The 22,670-nt window shown below is 46.5% G+C and overlaps 1 protein-coding gene across 1 annotated transcript in view; it reads left to right on the top strand.

Annotated features, from left to right (window-relative positions):
* The window catches only part of sh3yl1 (SH3 and SYLF domain containing 1), a 50,391-nt gene that overhangs the window by 9,100 nt on the left and 18,621 nt on the right, over nt 1-22,670 (top strand). Inside the window, exons 3-5 of the mRNA XM_078399183.1 lie at nt 62-175; nt 4,705-4,769; nt 10,725-10,837. Coding sequence (XP_078255309.1) covers nt 62-175; nt 4,705-4,769; nt 10,725-10,837 — 292 coding nt within the window. The remainder of the gene's footprint in view (nt 1-61; nt 176-4,704; nt 4,770-10,724; nt 10,838-22,670) is intronic.

The following is a 22,670-nucleotide window of genomic DNA, read 5'->3' as shown; positions in this document are numbered from 1 at the left end:
TTTATGGGGGTAACATGAAATTGTTTAATGAATTTGTGTTATATCTTTATTCATTTTAAAGCTCATGTGATAGCTAAAGCACAAGGACTTGCAATCCTATCAGTGATTAAAGCTGGATTTCTAGTAACGGCTCGTGGAGGTAGTGGAATTGTATTGGCCCGCCTACCAGATGGAAGTAAGTTACCCCAATCATTATTTTACACATTGAAAAAATAAATTTAAATACATAGCAAAATTAGAGAAGTCAACTGAAAATAAAGTAAGGCTGCAGTATCTATTTGATAATTGTTTGCTCATCTTTATAGAACATATCACAGTACAGGAATAGTGTCTTTGGCCCATAGTGTCTGCTGAATATGATGCCAAGATCAACCCTTATCCCGCCATTCCATGCGTATCCACATGGTTATCCAAAAGTCTCTTATATGCAAATATAATGTTGGGTGTTATGGTTAAGAAACCAATTACTCGAGCAAACAATATTATTTAAACATACCCTTTAAATATTGTTATTGGTTGGCTGATAGAACCTGGGAGTGCAAATATATCATTCCCCACATCTTTCACTATTGATAAGTTTTGACTTCAGTAACTTCAACAGTATATATTTTGTAGCATTGCTGTTATAATGCATCAATATGCAGAGTTGACAGTGCCTATTTGTACGTAGCTATAAGTGACTTGAATTATATTGCTTTTTTTGAGGACAATTTTTTAAAAATTGTGCACAGCAATGTCATTTTTTTGCACTTCTGAATTCAAAGAAATATGTGCAATTGCAAAGCAGCAACATAAATATAATATTGTAGTGGGAGCGATCGGTTCAGCCTGAAATAAGGCTAGACACCAGGTTAGTCCAGTCGGGATGCTTTATTAACACTACAAGCTGCCAGCGCACATGTTCACTCTCCTCTCTCTCCACAAAGCCCCTGCCGGGAAACCCCGTGAACTGGCAGTCCCGCACCCTGTCAATCTCAGTGCCGAGGGTTCGGCCAAGGAGTGGCCTAACTCTCAGGTGTCGCCACAGGACCCCCCCCCAGAACTGGAGGCACGAAATGAACCGGCGGATGAACGAGGCGGCCGGACCTTGTACGCACATCCACTCTCTCAGGGGCCAGCATTGGCACAAGCGGGAGCGGCCAGGATTGAGGACACCCCCGACGACGAGGCTGGGCCACCTGCACAGGTTGATGTCCAAATGGACCGGCTTAAGGCGAGCCACCGACACAGTCTTGCGCCGGTCCCCTTTGTCCAAAACGAACGCCGTAGGCCCAGTCTGCAGTACCCGGAAAGGACCCTCATACGGCCACTACAACGGCGTCCGATGAGCGTCATGACGTAGGAACACATACGGATAGTCCTGGAGAGCGGACGGGACGTGGGGACGATTCACCCCATGACGAGACATCGGGGCAGGAGAGAGCGTGCCCACCTTCTCACGAAGGTGCTGCAGCCCGGACGAGGGCGGCTCCTGTTGTCTGTGCGCCAACGGAACTGTGAGCAGAGAACCATACATTAGTTCTGCAGAGGAAGAAGCCAAGTCCTCCTTCGGGACCGGACGGACCCCAACAAAACCCACGGCAAAGCATCCATCTACTCCGGGCCCGTGAGCCACGCCTTCAGCACGGCCTTGAGATGACGGTGGAACTGTGAGGAGGTGAGTGACGCCCTGGGATGGGGGAAGTGGGCCCAGGATATCCACGTGGATGTGGTGGAAACGACGGCGAGGCACAGTGAAATCCTGTATGGGCGCCCGGAGGTGGCGCTCAATCTTTGACGTCTGGCACGGAATGCACACCCGGGCCCAGTTACCGACCTGTTTGCGCAAGCTGTGCCACATGAACTGGGCAGCTACCATGGTAGTCGTACCCCGGATGGAAGGATGAGACAACCCGTGGATGACGTTGAACACCCGGTCGGACACCTTCACGAAGGCAAACGTGAGGGGCTTGTGGTCGGTGAAGGAGGTAAAGCGCTGGCGCTCCAGGAAATAGCGAAAGTGCCGCACCACCAGGTATAAGGCGAGGAGCTCCCGGTCGAAAGCACTGTAATTCCTCTCTGCTGAGTGGAGTTGCCAGCTGAAAAAGGCCAGAGGCCGCCAGCACCTATCGAGCAAATGCTCGAGCACGCCGCCCATAGCAGAGTCCGAGGCGTCCACCGTCAGGGCATCCACGAATGGACCAGCATCGTGGCGCGTGCAAGTGCCTCCTTGGTGTCATCGAAAGCGGCCACGTCCTCGTCGTGGCACTGGATGTCCTTCCGCTTGCCGGCCAGGAGCCGATGCAACGGTCGCATGACCGAGCCGTTGCGGGCACGAACTGGTGGTAAAAGGACACCATCCCCACAAATACCTGGAGTCCTCGCACCGTGGAAAGCCGCGGGAACTGGCGAATGGCCTCCACCTTGTCCGGGAGCGGGACCGCACCATGCTGGGTGACGCGATGACCCAGGAAATCGATGGAACTAACGCCAAACCGACATTTCTCCAGATTAATGCCCAGGCTGTGCTCGCTGAGCCGCTGACAGAGCAACCGGAGGTGCACGCAGTGCTCCTGGCGAGAGCAACTGGCAACGAGGATGTCATCCAGGTAAATGAAAACAAAATCCAGGCTTTGGCCCACCAAGTCCTTCAGGCGCTGGAAAGGCATGCGGAGAAATTCAAACAGCCCTAAAGGAGTGATGATGGTCGTCTTGGGCACGTCGTCAGGGTGTACCGGAATCTGGTGATAGCCCCGCACCAGGTCGACCTTGGAAAATAACTTAGCCCCGGCCAGATAAGCATTAAATTCCTGGATATGCAGAACCGGTTACCAATCCGCAGTTGGTGGCATCATTGAGTCGTCTGTAATCCCCACAAGGCCTCCAGCCTCCGGACGCCTTGAGCACCATGTGCAATGGGGACGCCCACGGGCTGTCGGAGCGCTGGACAATCCCTATGGCCTCCATCTGGCGGAACTCCTCCCTGGCGATATGGAGCTAGTCAGGGGGAAGTCTGCGCCCACGTGCGTGGAGTGGCGGTCCGGAGGTGAGGATACAGTGCACCACTCCATGCTTGGGGCTAGCCGACCGAAATTGGGGGTCAATATATCGGGAAAGTCTGACACTATCCGGGCATAGACATTGTCCCGATGCAGCTGGGCGAATGGAGATCGACTCCATCGTTGCAGCGTGGACCAGGCGCTTCCCCTTCACATCCGCCAACAGGGATTGAGCCCGGAGGAAATCGGCGCCCAACAACGGCTGGGAGACGTCAGCGACTGTAAAGGTCCAGGTGAAATGACAGGGACCAAAAATAAGCAGGACCGTGCGAACCCCATACGTCCGGATGGGGCTGCCATTCACAGCGGTGAGCGAGGGCCCCCGCTTACCTGAACAAGTGTCGACTCTTGATAGAGGCAAAACACTCACCTCCGCCCCGGTGTCAACGAGGAACCGGCGTCCCGAATGTCGATCCCAAGCGTAGATGCGGTGTATCTGGCTGGCCGGCCGCCGCAGTGACTACTGGAGGCCGGCCCTGGCATTTCCCAGGTACGAGCAGGGCTGGCGGCACTGTCGCCCCCGGTAAATGCAGGGGACGGTCGTTGGGTTCTCCGGGGCACTGCTGACGCCCGATTGATAGACGCACCGCCCTGCTGCGATGTCCCGGGCGCTGCGGGGCCTCGATCCAGTGCGCCCATCTCCTGTCGATAGGTCAGCCACAGCTCGTCGGCGCGCTCGCAAGCGCCAGGGGGTTGTCAAAGTCTGCCCCGCAGGGGAGCAGGCGGATGTCGTCCGGCAATTGCTGGAGGAACACAAACTCAAACAGAAGGCAGGGCTGGTGGCCGTCCATGAGGGTGAGCATCTCGCTCATGAGGGCCAACGGTTTCCGATCGCCAAGCCCGCCCATGTTGAGGATCCACGCCGCTCGCTTCATGCGGCTGAGCCCGAAGGAGCGGAGAAGCAGCGCCTTCAGGCCTTCGTATTTAGTGGTTGCCATGGGATCGCGCAGGTAAGGCACTGGCCGTTTCCTGGTCGAGCGCGCCGACGACGTAGCAGTAACGGGTCTCGCCGACCGTGATCCCGCGGATGTCGAATTGTGCCTGGAACCATACGTGTGGCTGGGAGGTCCAGAAGGTCGGTAACTTCAGGGCGACCATGTTCAGCTGGGCCTGGTCGGCCAGAGCAGCGGGGAGCTGGTTGACGTCTTGCATGTTGTGCTCCAAAATGATGCTTTTGGAGCATCGGGGTCACCAATGCAGTGGGAGCGATCGGTTAAGCCCGAAATAAGGCTAGATGCCAGGTTAGTCCAGTCGGGATGCTTTATTAACACTACAAGCTGCCACTCTCCTCTCTCTCCACAAAACACCTGTTGGGAAACCCCGTGGACTGGCAATCCCAGACCATGTCAATCTCAGTGCTGAGGGTTCGGCCAAGGAGTGGCCTAACTCTCAGGATTCGCCACAATATTTAACTTTAAATGACTTCTTCCTTCCTGAGTCTGATCTAATAATGACCTGAAACATCACCCATCTTTTGTCTCCCGAAATGCTGCCTGACCTGCTGAGTTACTCCAGCACTTTGTGTCTATCTGTGGTATAAACCAACATCTGCAGTTCTTTATTTCTACGAAGTAGAACATGAAGTGGCCTTTTGGTTTTAGCTTGGTCATTATTTAGGTAGATTTAAGATAAAATGTTTGTCTGAATTTAAATTTGTTCCATGCAGGATGGTCTGCTCCTTCGGCAATAGGAATTGCTGGTCTTGGTGGTGGTTTTGAAATTGGAATTGAGGTAGGCAGTGTTTTCTAAACTGATGTGTGTAAACATTACATCAACATAATTACAGCATTTTCTGTAAACCAGCATCTGCAGTTTCTTGTGTCTCTCGTCTATACTCAGTTCCCTGACTGATGAAAGCCAGCGTGATAAAAGCCTTCTTCAATACCCTGTCTTCCTCCGACATCATTTTCAGAGAACTATGTCTGATCTATTCCTAGATCCCTCTGGTCTACAGCACTGCAAGGTCCAAAGGCACAAAGGCACACTGTGAAGGTCCTGCCCTGATTTGACTTCCCAAAATGTACCACGTCACAAATATCTGAATTAAACTATATTAGTCTTTTCTTGGCACATTTTCCTAGCTGATTTAGATTCATCTGTAAGTTTTGATAACCTTTTTCACTGTCTATGATACAACCTATTTTAGTATCATCTGCAAACTTATTAATCATACCTTGTATATTCTCATCCAAATTGTGGATATACAGGGCATTCAGAAAGTATTCAGACCCCTTCACTTTTTCCACATTTTGTTACGTTACAGTCTTATTTTAAAATGGATTAAATTCTTTTTTTTATCATTAATCTACACACAATACCCCATAATAAAAAAGCTAAACAGGTGTTTAGAAATTTTTGCAAAGTAATTAAAAAATTTAACTGAAATATCACATTTACATAAGTATTCAGACCCTTTACTCAGTACTTTGTTGAGGCACCTTTGGCAACGAATACAGTCTCAAGTCTTCTTGGGTATGACACTACAAGCTTGGCACACCTGTATTTGGGTAATTTCTCCCATTCTCTGCAGATCCTCTCATACTATCATATCATATCATATCATATCATATATATACAGCCGGAAACAGGCCTTTTCGGCCCTCCAAGTCCGTGCCGCCCAGTGATCCCCGTACATTAACACTATCCTACACCCACTAGGGACAATTTTTTACATCTACCCAGCCAATTAACCTACATACTCTGTCAGGTTGGATGGGGAGCGTCGATGCACAGCTATTTTCAGGGCCCCAGAGATGTTCGATCGGGTTCAAGTCCGGGCTCTGGCTGGGCTACTCAAGGACATTCACAGACTTGTCACGAAGGCACTCCTGCATTGTCTTGGCTGTGTGCTTAGGGTCGTTGTCCTGTTGGAACATGAACCTCCGCCCCAGTCTAAGTTTCAGAATGTTCTGGAGCAGGTTTTCATCAAAGATCTCTCTGTAATTTGCTCCGTTCATCTTTCCTTCGATCCTGACTAGTCTCCCATTTTCTGCCACTGAAAAACATCCCCACAGCTTGATGCTGCCACCACCATGCTTCACCGCAGGTATGGTATTGGCCAGGTGATGGGCAGTGCCTGGCTTTCTCCAGAACGCTTGATGTTCAGGCCAAAGAGTTCCATCTTGGTTTCATCAGACCAGAGAATCTTGTTTAGGTGCCTTTTGGGAAACTCCAAGCAGAGTGTCATGTGCCTTTTACTGAGGAGTGGCTTCCGTCTGGCCACTCTACCATAAAGGCCTGATTGGTGGAGTGCAGCAGATATAGTTGTCCTTCGGGAAGGTTCTCCCATCTTCACAGAGGAACTCTAGAGCTCTGTCAGAACCATCGGGTTCTTGGTCACCTCCCTGACCAAGGCCCTTCTCCCACGATTGCTCAGTTTGGCCGGATGGCCAGCTCTATGAAGAGTCCTGGTGGTTCCAAAGTTCTTCCATTTAAGAATGATGGAGGCCACTGTGATCTTCGGGACCTGCAATGCTGAAGAAATTGTTTTATACCCTTCTTCAGATCTGTGTCTCGACACAATCTTGTCTCGGAGGTCTACGGACAATTCCTTCGTCTTCATGGCTTGGACTTTGCTCTGACATGCACTGTCAACTGTCGGACCTTATATCGACAGGTGTGTGTCTTTCCAAATCATGTCCAATCAATTTAATTTACCATTGGTGGACTCCAATCAAGTTGTAGAAACATCTCAAGGATAATCAATGAAAACAGGATGAACCTAAGCTCAATTTTGAGTGTCATAGCAAAGGGTCTGAATACTTATGTAAATGTGATATTTTAGTTATTTTTAATTACTTTGCAAAAAGTTTTAAACACCTGTTTTTGCTTCTTCATTCTGGAGTATTGTGTGTAGATTGATGATAAAAAAATGAATTTAATCCATTTAAAAATAAGACTGTGACGTAACAAAATGTGGAAAAAGTGAAGGGGTCTGAATACTTTCTGAATGCACTGTAGATGACATCGGCAATGGGCCCAGCACCAATCCCTGAGGCACATCATAGTCACAAACCAAAATTAGTGGACATGGGCAGAGAAGAAGCTTGTGAAAGGATAGAGTAGGATAAAGATTAGTTGGTGATATGGGCAGTGAGATGGCATACGGAAAAGGTTGACAAGTGTGAGGTGTTTTTACTTTGGGAGCTCAAATAAAATGGGAAAGTATACAGCAAATGGCAGGACCCTCAGGAGCTTTGATGTGTGGATGGTTCTTGGGGTGCAAGTGCATAGCTCATCTTCGCAGATGGGACTAGTTTAATTTGGCTTTGTGGTCAGCAGATGGGCCGAAGGGCTGCTCCTGTGCTTTACTGTTATATGATATTTAAATATTATGAAGATAATAACATCCAATTATGTTGACGAACCTGGGATTCTAGAAAAATGTTGAAAAATTCAGCCTTATGCATATAACACGACATTGATTCACCCAGTACCAAAATCAATGGGCAATTTTCCAAAATAGCTATTTAGCTATAATAGCTGATGTAGCTATTTTCCAAAAGTCCAGAGGCTCTCAAGACTTGGTTTGTAGTAAGGCTTTCCTTTCCATAATGAAGCATTCCCAGTGTTTAGATAGTGCTATATTATAGAAACAGAGTTGTGATCTAATTGCAGTGATTAGTTAATTGGATGAGCATGGTGCACTGAAAATATAACAACTGAACTCATGTTAGTTAGTGAGGCAGACAGAAGATTCTGCAGCAGCAATTGAGATTCTAGGATGGTGTTTAGCTTCCCTGTTGCCAAGGTCCAGGATTGCATAGAGCGGCTGCATGACATTCTCAAATGGGAGGGTGAGCAGTCAGACGTCATTGTGCATGTTGGCACAAATTACATAGGTAGGAAATGGGATGAAGTCCTGCAAAATGAATAAAGGGAATTAGGCAAAAGGTTATGAAATAAGCTGCTAGAGGAGATGGTTGAGGCAGGTTCCGTAGCAACATTTGAAAAGACATTTTGACATGTACGTGAATGGGAAAGGTTTAGAGAGATATGGCCAAAATACAGGCAGGTATAGATAGTGTAGATGGGGCATCTTGGTCAACATAGACAGTTTGAGCTGAGAGGTGTATTTCCGTGCTTTATAACTCTATGAACCAAAGAAATTAATCACTATCTCTTATGTATGATTATCTGAACCAAATTGCTTATCTTCTATCGTATTGGGTTTTCAACACTTTGGACATCATTTAATTCACATGAGGAGAAACACAATATATATTACATCAATATTATGACTATTTTATATTGTACTATATTATGTACCATTGCTGTGTGCCACATTAATATTTAAACTTTTAAGACATTTACATGACATTACACTGCACTGTATTTGTGTGAAGTCCTTTAAATAGTAGTTTTACATTTTCATAGTGATGTAGAACATTGCACTCATAGTACTCAGCTTGCAGCAGTAACTATCTTGGATTTGAACCCCATTTTTCACCAAACTTACTCTGAGCATGCTTCTAAAGTAGAGGACATACTGGAGGGTTCATCTACTGATGCAACTTCCAGCCTTAACTCCAGGAAATGTAGGATCAAGTTTTATAGTATAACTTTTGAATGTAGTTATTTTATCTGAAGCCACAACTGTTTTCCTTCCTTCTGTAAGCACAAGATCGATGAAACTCTCATTCACCCAAATGATCCTGAGGTCATCCACCTGCAACTCCAGTTCCCTATTGCGGCCTGTAAGGAGTAATACCAGAACACAACTCTCACAGGTGTAGTCATCAGGAACACCAACAGTTTCCCTGCATTCCCACGTCCTGCAGGAGGAATGTTGCACCATTTTATCTGTCATCACTATTGCACTAAAACCAAGAGAAAAAAAAGCACAACAATCAAAAAACAAGAAACAACAGACTGCGCCTTTCCCACCTGTCTTTCCTCTCATCGGCCTGCTTGCTGAAACCTCTTGAGCTAAAGCCTCACACTTACCCTCTCACAGCAATCTCCTGCAGCTGACTCAATCACAGTTTCCTTCAATCTGTTAGTACAAGATTACATTAATATGTGTGTACCACATTAATAGGGGGCGCCACACACCAGCAGAGATGCTGCCTGCCAGGGCCAGAGACCCGTGTTAGATCGTGGGTGCTGTTCGTACATTCTCTCTGTGACCGCATAGGTTTTCTCTGTGTGCTCTGGTTTCCTCCCACATTCCAAGAGAAAGCAGGAACGGGGTACTGATTGAAAATGATCAGCCATGATCACATTGAATGGCGGTGCTGGCTCGAAGGGCAGAATGGCCTCCTCCTGCACCTATTGTCTATTGTCAGAGATGTGCGGGTTTGTGGGTTAATTGGTTTCTGTAAATTGTCCCTGGTGAGTAGCGAATGGACGAGAAAGTGGAATAGCAGAATTGGTGTACGGGTGGTTGTTGGTCAGCGCAGACTTGGTGAAAGGAAGGGCCTGTTTCCATGCTGTATTTCTAAACTAAACTAAAGTAAACCAATCCAATGGCTGCCTTTTGAAATTTTCCACTGCTGCTCCAAAACTGAAATAGACTTTCAATCAATTCAACTGCTGCCTTTAGAAAACTCCGCTGCTCTCCAATACTGAAATACAACTGACAAAAACTGACTCAGCTGATAATGAGTAGGAAAGAACTGCAGATGCTGGTTTAAATCAAAGATAGTACACAAAATGCTGGAGTAACTCAGCAGGACAGGCAGCATCTCTGGAGAGAAGGAATGGGTGACATTTCGGGTCGAGACCCTTCTTCAGACTAAGATCAGACTGAAGAAGGATATCGACCCAAAACGTCACCCATTCCTTCTGTCCAGAGATGCTGCCTGTCCCACTGAGTTACTCCAGCATTTTGTGTTCCATCAGCTGATAATGATGTCAGTTGTGCAGATTGTGTTGCGAGCCCAAGTGCAGCTGACAAGATCATCCCTGGAGGGTATACTCAGTGACAGTGGTAGAAGATGCATTCTGTTCTGAAATACAATTATCATTGCTTCATTGAAAACATTGTACTAAATCAGTGTAATCTCGGTTTCTGTCACTTAGATTGTTTTCTGTTCTCAAAAGTCATTACAGAGTAGTTGTGCTATTTATGATATTAAAATTTGAACATGAGAGTCACACACCATGGAAATAGGCCCTTCAGCCCAACTTTTCCACATTGATCATCATGTACCATTTACACTAGTCCCACCTGCATGTGTTTGGCCCATAAACCTATCCTATCCATGTACCTGTCTAAATGTGTCTTAAATATTGCAATAGTACCTGCCTCATCTCAACTCCTCCGGCAGCTCATTTCATGCACCCACCACCCTTTGTGTAAAAGAAAATTGCCCCTCTGGTTTCTATTAAATCTTTCCCCCCTCACCTTAAACTTAATGTCCTCTGGTTCTCGTTTCTCCCCACTCTGGGCAAAACATTCTGTGCATTTACCCAATCTATTCCTCTAATGATTCCTGGCAACATCCATGCAGATCATCTCTGCATCTGTTCCAGCATGACAACATATTTCCAATAATATGGTGCTCAAAACTGAACACAGTACTCGAAATGTGGCCTCACCATTGTCTTACATAACTGCAACATCACCTCCCAACTTCTAAACTCAATACTCTGACAAATGAGGGTTAATATGTCGAAAGCCTTTTTAACCATTGTTGACGTATTGTTACATTTTTTATATCATTTTTAAAATATCTATTATAGGTATCGGATTTGGTGATAATCCTGAATCACCAGCGTGCAGTTAATGCTTTTGCAAAAGGGGGAAATGTTACTCTGGGTGGAAATGTTACTGTTGCAATTGGACCTATTGGCAGGTAAATGATTGTATATTTTTTTAGTTTCTTGAAGAAATATTTAACAATTTGTACTAATATTTTTCTGACTAAAATACTTATTCAAACAAGATGTAATCAATATTCTGCATTCATTTTATTTATTATGCTCTGGCTACATAATAAATAAAATTTGTTACAAAGTTGTTTATTTATTGTGCAGAGGGAAATCTGAGGGGATTGCTTTCTGGTTAACAGTAATGTAGTGACATTGCGTGGTGAAGTATAGAAACAGTTTACTTTCCTAGAACTCACTTTAGAGCTGCTCAAACTTGCTGTTTGTAATATACAGTATGTGAATGATGTGGATGTGGGAGACCTGATCAGTTTGTCAGATGACACAATAATTGGTGGAGTTGTTGGTAGTGTGGAAGGTATTCATAGTTTTGTGCAAAATGGGCTGAAAAATGTCAGATGCAGTTTAATCCAGACAAATGTGAATTAGTACACATTTCAGGAGTACTAATGAAGGTCTGACATACTGCATGAATAGTAGTTTTTTTTTAGAATATTGAGGAACAAGAACCTAGGAATACAAGTCCATAGATCGTTGGATGATAAAATAGGTAATTGACATTGGTAGGGGTTCATTAGTTGCGCACCAAAATACAGAAGTAAGGAGGTTATTCTCCAACTTTATAAAAATTTGATCAGATCTCAGTTAGATTGGTAGGGTGACAGAATCCTATATAGTAGTAAGACAGGGCGGCAGGCTGGAATTCAGTACAGAGTTTAATGACAGCAAGGTCAGTTCACAGGATAGGCAGGGTCATGGCAGGGAGTGAGGAAAGATGTTTAGATTAAACTACAGCTTGGGGAGGATTGCAGGTTCAGTGACTACAGTGCCAGGAAACATGGGGGAAGCCTCCATTGTGTCTGAAAAAGGGACTGCAACCCCCCCCCCCCCCCCCCATTGCTCTTACCACTCTACTGGCCAATGTACAATCCCTAAAGAATACAGTTGAAGGCTTAAAGGCAAGGCAGCTTTATCAAAGCATTACGAGGGATTGCTGTGTGCTCTGTTTCACAGAGACATGGGCTTGCCCCCAGCTCCCCAGACTCAGCCCTCCAGCCTGAAGATATCTCCATTCATCATTTGGTTTGAACAGAGGCATCGGGGAAAGGGAGAGGCAGTGGCGTCTGCCTCGTGATAAACTCTTTACGGTGCTCAGACGTGCTGATCTTTTCAAACTCCTGCTCTGCGCACCTGCAACACTTGACAGTGAAGTGCAGTACCTTCCACCTCCCCAGGGTTTACCGCCATCATCATGACCGCAGTCTACATCCCACCCCAGGCAGGCGTCTGTGGAGGAGCTGCACACTGTGGTCAACAAACACCATACATCGTACCCCACCACCTTTCCTGTCATAGCCGGGGACTTCGACAAGGCCATCTTGAAGAAATTACTCCCAAGCAACCACGAGCAAGTCTCCTGTCACACTAGAAGATCAAGCACCCTTGACCATTGCTAGTCCACCATCAAAGATGCCTTTGGCTCCATCTCTTACCCACACTTTGGAAAACCTGACCAGCTGGCTGTGCTCCTCCTTCTTACAAATAGGCAGGGACTAAAGAGTGCAGCCCCGCCAGTGAGGACTGCACAGAGTTAGTCAGGAGAGACAGAGGAACGACTCCAGGATTGCTTAGAGTCGGTGGACTGGGCGAAGTTCAATGACTTGGTAACGGACTTGCAAGAATACGCCATAGTTGTTAACTACATCATAAGGAAATGTGTGAAGGAGTTTGTTCCCACATAAATCATCCGAGTGTTCCCCAACCTGAAGCCAGGTGGTCCGCAATCTGAGAATCAGATCTCAGGCATTCAAGTCTGGCGATGTAGAGTTATATAGGTCCACATACAATCTTGATGAGGCCATCAAAAAGGCTAAATGGGACTTTTCCTCTAAACTGAAGGACAAGAAGAGCATTGAGCAGCTTTGGCAGGGCTTGCACGCCATCACTTCCTACAAGGAGAAACCAAGTAACAGCTCAAACGACAGCGAGACATCACTCCCGGGTGAGCTCAATGCATTCTATGCATAGTTCGATAGGGAGAACACTGATATGCCTTTTCGGACCCCCATAGCCCCAAATGGTATTGCAATCTTAGTCATCGAGGCTGGCGTCAGAAGTTCTTTCAAGAGGGTGAATCCTGGAAAAGCATCTAGACTTGGCATCTGTACCTGGTCGCATTCTCAAAATCTGTGTGAGCCAACTGACTGGAGTGTTTGTGGACATCTTCAACCTCATTACAGAGGTTGGAGGTTCTCACCTGCTTTAAAAGTGCATCAATAATACCGGTGCCGAAGAGGAGTAAGGTAACAACATGCTTCAATGACAACCGAGTGGTGGCAATAACGTCCTTGATGATAAAGTGCTTTGAGAGGTTGGTTATGGTGCATATCAACTCCTACCTCTGCAAGAACCTGAACCCATCATTGTTGAATGCAGATTATAAAATAGTTGCTAAACTTTTAGCAAGGAGATTGGCAGAATATTTACCGAAGCTGGTTAAAGAGGACCAAACTGGATTTGTCAAAAAAAGGAAAATATCTGATAATGTAGCAAGATTTATAAGTATTTTACATTTAGCACAGAAAAGAAAGGAATTGAGCGTAGCTGTTGCTTTAGATGCTGAAAAGGCGTTTGACAGGTTAGAATGGGATTTTTTATTTAAAGTATTAGAGAAGTACCGATTAGGAAATGGTTTTATTAACTGGGTAAAAGCTCTTTATAAACAACCTAAAGCCAAAGTGGTGACAAATGGCCAATCTTCTCAATCATTTAATTTGGAAAGATCTAGTAGACAGGGATGTCCCTTGTCACCGGCTTTATTTGTATTGGCCATTGGAACCTCTGGCAGAGCTAATAAGATCAGATTTAGATATTAAAGGATTTAAAGTTAATCAGGAAGATCACAAGATTACTTTATTTGCAGATGATGTCTTAATTTGTCTTACTAGACCATTGGAATCCTTAAGAAAATTATATTTCAGACTGGAAGAATATGGGAAAGTATCAGGATATAAAATTAATAAAGATAAAACTGAAATAATGCCTCTTGTTGAAGGCAATTATGATCAATGTAAAAGAGAAAGTCAGTTTAAATGGCAAAAAGAAGGCATTAAGTTTTTAGGAGTTAAAGTAGATAATAAGTTAAATAATTTGTATAAATTAAATTATAAACCACTAATAAAAAAAATAGATGAGGACCTGAAGAAATGGATGAATCTTCCAATTACATTGATAGGGAGAGTGAACTGTATTAAGATGAATATTTTTCCGAGGATACAGTATTTATTTTCAACACTGCCTATACCTTTGCCAAATAAATTTTTCCAAGAATTGAACAAAACTGTGAGGAATTTTCTTTGGAAAGGTAAAATGCCAAGAGTGTCTCTGGAAAAATTAACATGGAAATTTGAATTAGATGGATTGCAATTACCAAATTTTAAAAATTACTACCTGGCAGCGCAAATGAGTTTTATTTCATCCTTTTATCAAGAGGGTGGAAAAACAGCATGGGTTAAAATTGAAATGGATAAAATAAAAGAGTCTTGTCCAGAAGAATTTATATATAAATGGGAAGCGAAGATATTAGTTAAGGATAAAGAGTCACCTTTGCTAAAACATTTAATTAATACATTGTTGAAAACAGTTAAAGTTAAGGATAAAAGATTTTTTTTAACAGCTAAAACTCCATTAGTAAAAAATGGATTATTGCCGTTTGCTTGGAATAATCAAATACTACAACTCTGGGAACAGAAGGGTATTAAAAATATAGGAGATTGCTATGAAGGGAATATCTTTTTGACATTTTCTCAATTGAGAAATAAATATCAAATTCCAGGGAATAGTATTTTTTTCTATTATCAATTACAATCTTTTTTAAGGGAAAAGTTAGGTAATTCAATGTCTCTATTTCAGATTAAAGGAATCGAATCCTTGATTCAGGGCAAGGGAATTAAATTTTTTATATCATCAATGTATAAACTACTACAGATATCTAGTCCAAAGATAGGAATTCATAAAGCAAGACAAAGATGGGAAACAGATCTTAATATTATTATTGATGAACCAAGTTGGGAAAGACTGTGTCTAGATAGTATGAAAAATACTATTAATGTGAGATATAGCTTAGTACAGTATAATTTTTTGCAGCAACTATATTTAACCCCGGAAAAATTAAATAAATTTAAACCAAACTCATCTGAAAGGTGTTTTAGATGCAACCAAGACGTGGGCACTTTTATACACTCCACATGGTGTAAGATTTGAGAAGTTTTCCCTCATTCTGAAATCAACACAAAACCAAAGAGCTGCAGTTTGGACATTTTAAACGGGAGACTGGGGCTGATAGCGGAGAAAGGCTGCAGTCAGTTTACCAAAGGATGTCACAATCTGTGGGTCCTAAAATGGCTGCAGGACCTCGTGACCAGCCACAAAAAAAAAGGTAAAAACCTTCCATCCCAGTCTCTAGGTTTTCTGCAAAGCCATGGCCAGAACAAAGGATGGGTATTGGCCATGCAGAAACCTACGAAACCAGGTCGGAGTCCAGACACTGGGGCGCTGACATCAGCATACTCACAATGCCCCAAGCCGACCTAAACAGTTCATCTCAGTGAGGGGGCACAATAGCCCATAGAAAACTACCTGGTAGGTGATGGGAAACCAGTTAACACCCATCACCTCACAATGAAATCCCAATTTACACCTTCTGGCCATCCCCGGTATCCCCGAACATAAGCGCAGATCAGAAGAAAACCTCATATACATATCTTTTTGAACAAAGAGATTCCAAGATCTGGCGGGAGATAGGACGGGTGAGAAACAGTATAACTGGCCACTACTTTTGGGTTTTAAAAAAAAGAAGAAATACTGGAAGAAGAAGCTGAAGCTAGAAGAAAACCTGCAAGAAACGCAAGCAGGCAAGAAGACGGACAGGAGGCAAGAAGCGCAGAGAAAACCGGGTTCGAAGTCTGAAGTCAAGAAGAAAGTCGGAAAGAAGAACGGATGCGAGAGAGAGGAACAGGCACGCAACTCGAAAAGAAATACTGCAAAAACCGAACAGCCAGTAACCCCAGTAATAACCCCATGGTGAGCATGCACTTCAAATCCTACATATCCTGGACATAGTTTAGTGTAGAGAGGAGGGTGGTTGTGAATAAACGTTGGGTGTGTATTAAAAATAGGGTTTGGTCAAGGTTGCGATGCGTCGTGCGTTCCCCATCTGACAGTCGTGTATGTGTCTTGCAGAACTGTGTTTAAGAATTCATAAGTAAAAGGGTATTCGTGTATACGTTTTGTGTAACTGTGTGTGTTTCAAGAATTCAGCGAAGAAGGTATTCGGATATATGTCTCGTGGAACTGTGTGCTTTTAAGTTTTCAGCGAAAAGGGTATTCGGGTATATGTCTTGTGAACTGTGCGTTTTGTGATTAATAAATAAAAGATATTCATGTATTCGGGATGTGTATTATAGATATGTCTTATCGAACTGTATAATAAGTATTCATGGACAATAGTCCCAAGTGCTGAATAAAAGCCCTTTTCATTTAAACCCTGGTTTTGAAATCTGGTCTGGTTGAATTTTTTCTGCACTATAAGAGCTCCTGCATCTAAGCCCAGTGTCTAGAACCGTAAGGGGTGAGTGGGTCGAACCACTCACGGGGAACCAGTGTGCACGGCCTGGTCAAGGGATCAGAGCAAGGCACGGGGACCTTAGGTCGGGCGAAAGCTCGGCGCAGAAACCCCTTACAGATAATGGCGACCCAGATGGGACACTGGCAGCAGGATGATAGTGTACCAGAAAAGGATTTTAAAACTAGGGACCTAATGGACGAGCGCATTGCGGACTATGTTTTTAGTAAGGTGAATATCACCAAACAATGGATGTGTGCGTTACTAGATGACAAGCGCCCACTGGATGCAGCAATCCGGTGGACGGCCAGTAAAGCCCATAAGAAATCTGTAGAGAAGGCGGTCTGGCTGACCTGCTATAAAAAGCAGGTCCAGCTTTTGGACCGCGTGGTTGTGGCACAGGCAGCCCAGATCAGGGACCTTCAGGAGGAGGTAGAGGAGAAGGCTGCGTGTGGGAACCAGTTGATTGAGGCTCTGGACTCTTTAAACAAAGAGCGCCGGGTCGTGACCAACCGCCACAAGGCCAGGGTAGAGCTGATGGAGTGTCAGATCACTGAGGCTATGCGCAGTAAGGGCAAGCTCAGGGAGCAGTGCGCTTCCCTGAGCCACCAGCTGGAGACCCAGGAAGAGAAACTTAAGGGAGTTAGGGCAGCCTATAAAATGGTTTTGGAGGACAGGTCGGAAGGGGCCGACCACGGGGCCTGCCTGCAGGAGATAGAGGGTCTGCGGGGTGCTTTAAATAAAGCAAGCGGGCTGGTCTGTTTGATGAACCCCCCCGCGGGCCAGTCACTAGCGGGTGCGAAGGTCCCGGTTCCGATCCCTAGAAAGACCATGGTGGCTTCAGCCCCCAGACTCCACAATTCCCCTAGCTACGAGGCATCCTGGGAAAGGGGTAGTGTAGGGGAGAGAGAGAGAGAGGAGCTCCCGGTAGAATACTCGGCACCGGCACCCATGTGCCCGGTCCTGGAAACCAGAAGGGGACCCACCGCGCTGAATGGGGACGCCGGACCCATTCAGAGCGAGATCGTGGTGCCCCACAGCTCCCAGCAGTTAAGAGCCATGATCGGGCATGTAATGAAATTGTCCGAATCAGGGGACCCTTCGCTGCATTTTAGGGAGATCGAGCAAACCGCCGCAATCAATGGTTGCGACGAGGGAGAACGGGCAAAAATGTTGCTGTTCTCCCTGGACAGCTCGATCCTCCAATGCCTCTCAGACGAGAGTAAAAGAGGGACCAGGACCTACGATCTCTTACGGGACGAGGTCCTGGACGTCTTGGGGATGGGCGATGAGGGTCCATTTGCCCGATTAGGGAAGACCCTCCAGATGGAGGGAGAACCCCCAAGGGTTTTTGCGGCGCGACTGTGGACAGTATATCAGAGCAGTTGCCCGCACGTCCCCGCGCGGGATGACCTGGCCGGGAATGGGAGAGCCCAGTGGCTCCGTTGCTTGGTATCAAACAGCCTGGCGGCCGTCAGGGAACAGGCGAAAGCCTGGTTTGATCCCACAAATAGCACGGAGGAGGCGGTTTTGGACCATCTCACGGTTGGGTATAGGAACACCCGGAGTACGTCTACCCGACTCGTAACAGGGAAGGTGTACGTAGCGGAGGCTACTGCACTGGCCCAAAAGGAGTGGCGACAGGAGGGTAACCCTACCACACAGTCAAAGTGTTTCAGGTGCGGTAAGGTGGGACACTGGCAGAAGGATTGCAGGGCCCACACCAAGGAAGATAGGGTTGGCACCACCCAGCGCACCGAGGTCCCAGTTAAGCCCGAGATCATCGAAACGATGATCGAGGTGATGCAGTCCCTCATGGCCGCCCAGGGGAAGGTGGCAGTCGCTACCGGCTCCCCGGGTGCGAGGGGGGCACTGGACATTCCCCAATGACATCAGCCCACGCAGCCTGCCTATCTGTGTCCTCTCCGCTACGATGCGTGGAAGAGACCGCTTGTGGAGATGGTAGTGGAGAGGCAAAGGGGCAGTTATCTGTTGGACACGGGGGCTTCATGCACCGTGGTCCACACAGAGCAACCCTTTGACTCTCCCCTGTCCACGGGGGTCCCTTTCGCACTGGCGGGGTTCACAGGGAAGGAACAGGCTGGCGCGCGTTCACAGCCAAGGATGAGGCAGGTCACGCAGACAGGCAAGGTTGCCTGCGTGAGGGGGGAGGACATTCTCCAGGAATGGAGGGTCTCCCGTTTTGGGTGGGATTCAGGTGAGGAAGAGCCTGATCAGCTCGACCAGGGGCTGGATCCCATTACGGAGGAAGAGGAGTCGGAGGGGGACGACAGTAACGTCCCCGACTCAAGCACCAGGAAGGCGGGGGTAGCGAGCGAAGGCTCACCACCTGTAGATACAGGTAGAGTGAGGCCGGATGCCGCGGGTATACCCAGCACCAAGGGGGCAGAGCTGGATGAGACGGGGCCAGGGTCGGCAGCTGCGGGGGGTACCCGAGCTGCGGCAAGGCAGGAACCGGTCCTCAGCCAGGCTGTCCAGGGGGCAGTGTCTAAGGTGATCCTCCGTAGGTCCAGCAGGAAACCCCAACTTAGGAAGTTTTGGCCAGAGGTCAATCACGCCCCGAGGTACGGGAGCCAAGTAGGGAGGAGGGAGCTTACGTCCCGGAGGGGACCTAGCCCCCGCCAGGCAGCGACAGGCTGCGGAGGATCAAAGGTGGGAGACAGCGTGGTGCAGCCGCAGGAGACGACCCGCTGCAGCCCTGACAGGGATTAGCTGAGCCGCCCTGGGAAGGCGGCACTGTATTATATTTTAGGTAAATTTAGATAAGGATAAGCTATTATAGATATGGATATTTTAGGTAATATAGATAAGGATAGGTATTTTAGATAAGTTTAAGTATTTTAGATAAGTTTTGTGGGGATAGTTAGCGTTTAAATAAAGTTGATGCGTCCAGGATGTGTGGGTGTGGGGTGCAGGCTGGGGGTCAAGAGACCCGCCCGCAGAGGCGTTAACAAAGCCAAGCGCTCCCCAAGAGGCTGGCTATACCATTCTTCTTTATCTGTTTTCTGGAGTGGAAGGAGGCACTCGTATGGTGGATCTTTGCCACGGCGATCGGATGTGGGTGGACCTATCGGGGCCACACCAAGGACATCATCATCTACGGCTGCTCCGGGGACACGGCTCCCATCGCGACCGATAAGACTGGAAGGAGAGAAGCGGAGGAGACCGCAGTTTACTTCCATGAAGGCCGGTGGCCGGGGTGGCTGGGATCGAACTCTTCAGAGTATTCCAGCGCCCCAGGTTTTGCTTATCGGGACTCTTCATTATTGTGCCCGAGAATCAAGATCATCGCCCAAAAGATCAGCGCCACCGTTGGCAAAAGGGTCTGCCTGGTATGCACGGGGAAGGTCCCCGCGAGCAGGCGGTGGTGGCTGAGGAAAATGAGCAGGACAATGGCCAACTCCACTGTTGAGTGGGAGAGACTTAACAACAACACTCACAGAACTATTTCTGGGACTAAAGAACAGTTGAGTGTGGGTTGGGACAAATGGTGGGAACCGGATGAGGGGATTTATATGTGTATGTGGGGTTCAAGGTATCGTTGCCCCACGGGCAACAGCATATTTTTTTCAGAGACAGTGGCAGGATGACGGTAAGGTGATGAGGTGGGATGATAGCTTGCGGGCTTGTGGGGTCCCCCTTTCCCCGATCCCGGTAAACGCCACTGAACTCATCACCAGACCACGCATGACACCACCCACAGTACCACTGGCAGTAGCACAGGAGGGTGAGTGCCCAAAAACCACTAAGGGGCCCGGGAATGGCCTGGTACTGATACTGACTGACCAGGTATTGTACCAGGGGGTGCACTATGCGGTAGCCTCGGTGATTTTAAACCTCACCGAGGTGCGGTTGCCGGAGTGGTGCCCCAGGGAAACTGAAAGACTTACCGGGTATATCAAGGAGAATGGAGAGACCGTTACGTGCGGGTGGGCGAGCAGGACCCAGTCGCAAGCTGCTAGTAGGACGTGCCCCCCTCCACACCGAGTAGACTGTGTTTTATATTGTCCCCTTTAAAATTTGTATAAACTGTTTTTTGTATTGTTTTCTTCAAATTTGTATCAAGAGTGATTGTGAAGAAATGTACAAAATGTATCGTTTTGCTGTTGTGTTGTTTTCGTGTCCTACATTACAGCTGACACCAGTAGGAGGATGGCGGAGGCATCGGCCTGGGACAAGGTGTAGGTGTATATGTCCGACATGAAAATGTACATATTTGTAATATAGTTTTGCCCGGGACACGGGCAGTAAAGGTCAGCCTAAGAGATGGGGACTGTACGTTCGCAATGAAACACTAGTTTAGTTAAAACCTCAGGGGTCTGGATATGGAGAATCGGGAAAACATTGCTCAACCACATTATTTAATTGATTCGATAAGCTGGGGTTATGCAAATCAACAGGAGGGACTGTAAGATTTGAGAAGTTTTCCCTCATTCTGAAATCAACACAAAACCAAAGAGCTGCAGTTTGGACATTTTAAACGGGAGACTGGGGCTGATAGCGGAGAAAGGCTGCAGTCAGTTTACCAAAGGATGTCACAATCTGTGGGTCCTAAAATGGCTGCAGGACCTCGTGACCAGCCACAAAAAAAAAGGTAAAAACCTTCCATCCCAGTCTCTAGGTTTTCTGCAAAGCCATGGCCAGAACAAAGGATGGGTATTGGCCATGCAGAAACCTACGAAACCAGGTCGGAGTCCAGACACTGGGGCGCTGACATCAGCATACTCACAATGCCCCAAGCCGACCTAAACAGTTCATCTCAGTGAGGGGGCACAATAGCCCATAGAAAACTACCTGGTAGGTGATGGGAAACCAGTTAACACCCATCACCTCACAATGAAATCCCAATTTACACCTTCTGGCCATCCCCGGTATCCCCGAACATAAGCGCAGATCAGAAGAAAACCTCATATACATATCTTTTTGAACAAAGAGATTCCAAGATCTGGCGGGAGATAGGACGGGTGAGAAACAGTATAACTGGCCACTACTTTTGGGTTTTAAAAAAAAGAAGAAATACTGGAAGAAGAAGCTGAAGCTAGAAGAAAACCTGCAAGAAACGCAAGCAGGCAAGAAGACGGACAGGAGGCAAGAAGCGCAGAGAAAACCGGGTTCGAAGTCTGAAGTCAAGAAGAAAGTCGGAAAGAAGAACGGATGCGAGAGAGAGGAACAGGCACGCAACTCGAAAAGAAATACTGCAAAAACCGAACAGCCAGTAACCCCAGTAATAACCCCATGGTGAGCATGCACTTCAAATCCTACATATCCTGGACATAGTTTAGTGTAGAGAGGAGGGTGGTTGTGAATAAACGTTGGGTGTGTATTAAAAATAGGGTTTGGTCAAGGTTGCGATGCGTCGTGCGTTCCCCATCTGACAGTCGTGTATGTGTCTTGCAGAACTGTGTTTAAGAATTCATAAGTAAAAGGGTATTCGTGTATACGTTTTGTGTAACTGTGTGTGTTTCAAGAATTCAGCGAAGAAGGTATTCGGATATATGTCTCGTGGAACTGTGTGCTTTTAAGTTTTCAGCGAAAAGGGTATTCGGGTATATGTCTTGTGAACTGTGCGTTTTGTGATTAATAAATAAAAGATATTCATGTATTCGGGATGTGTATTATAGATATGTCTTATCGAACTGTATAATAAGTATTCATGGACAATAGTCCCAAGTGCTGAATAAAAGCCCTTTTCATTTAAACCCTGGTTTTGAAATCTGGTCTGGTTGAATTTTTTCTGCACTATAAGAGCTCCTGCATCTAAGCCCAGTGTCTAGAACCGTAAGGGGTGAGTGGGTCGAACCACTCACGGGGAACCAGTGTGCACGGCCTGGTCAAGGGATCAGAGCAAGGCACGGGGACCTTAGGTCGGGCGAAAGCTCGGCGCAGAAACCCCTTACAATGGGCATGTCAGAAGGTAATTCCTTTTTGGCAAGACCTAAAAAAGTTTTTAGATCAATTGATGAATAAGATCATACCAATGGATTCAAGGTTGTTTTTGCTAGGAGATACAAAAGGAATAACACCAAAGCTAAGTTTGGAAAAACATCAGGAAAGATTTCTCAAAATATCATTAGCAGTAGCAAAAAAAATGTGTTGCGATTACATGGAAAGAACAAAATGAAATAAGATTTGAAAGATGGCATGCAGAAATGCGG

Source organism: Rhinoraja longicauda, chromosome 5, assembly GCF_053455715.1.
Source record: "Rhinoraja longicauda isolate Sanriku21f chromosome 5, sRhiLon1.1, whole genome shotgun sequence".
NCBI classification, from domain to species: Eukaryota; Metazoa; Chordata; class Chondrichthyes; order Rajiformes; family Arhynchobatidae; genus Rhinoraja; species Rhinoraja longicauda.
The sequence above is the reverse complement of the archived record's forward strand: the minus strand, read 5'-3'. Positions and strand labels throughout refer to the sequence as shown.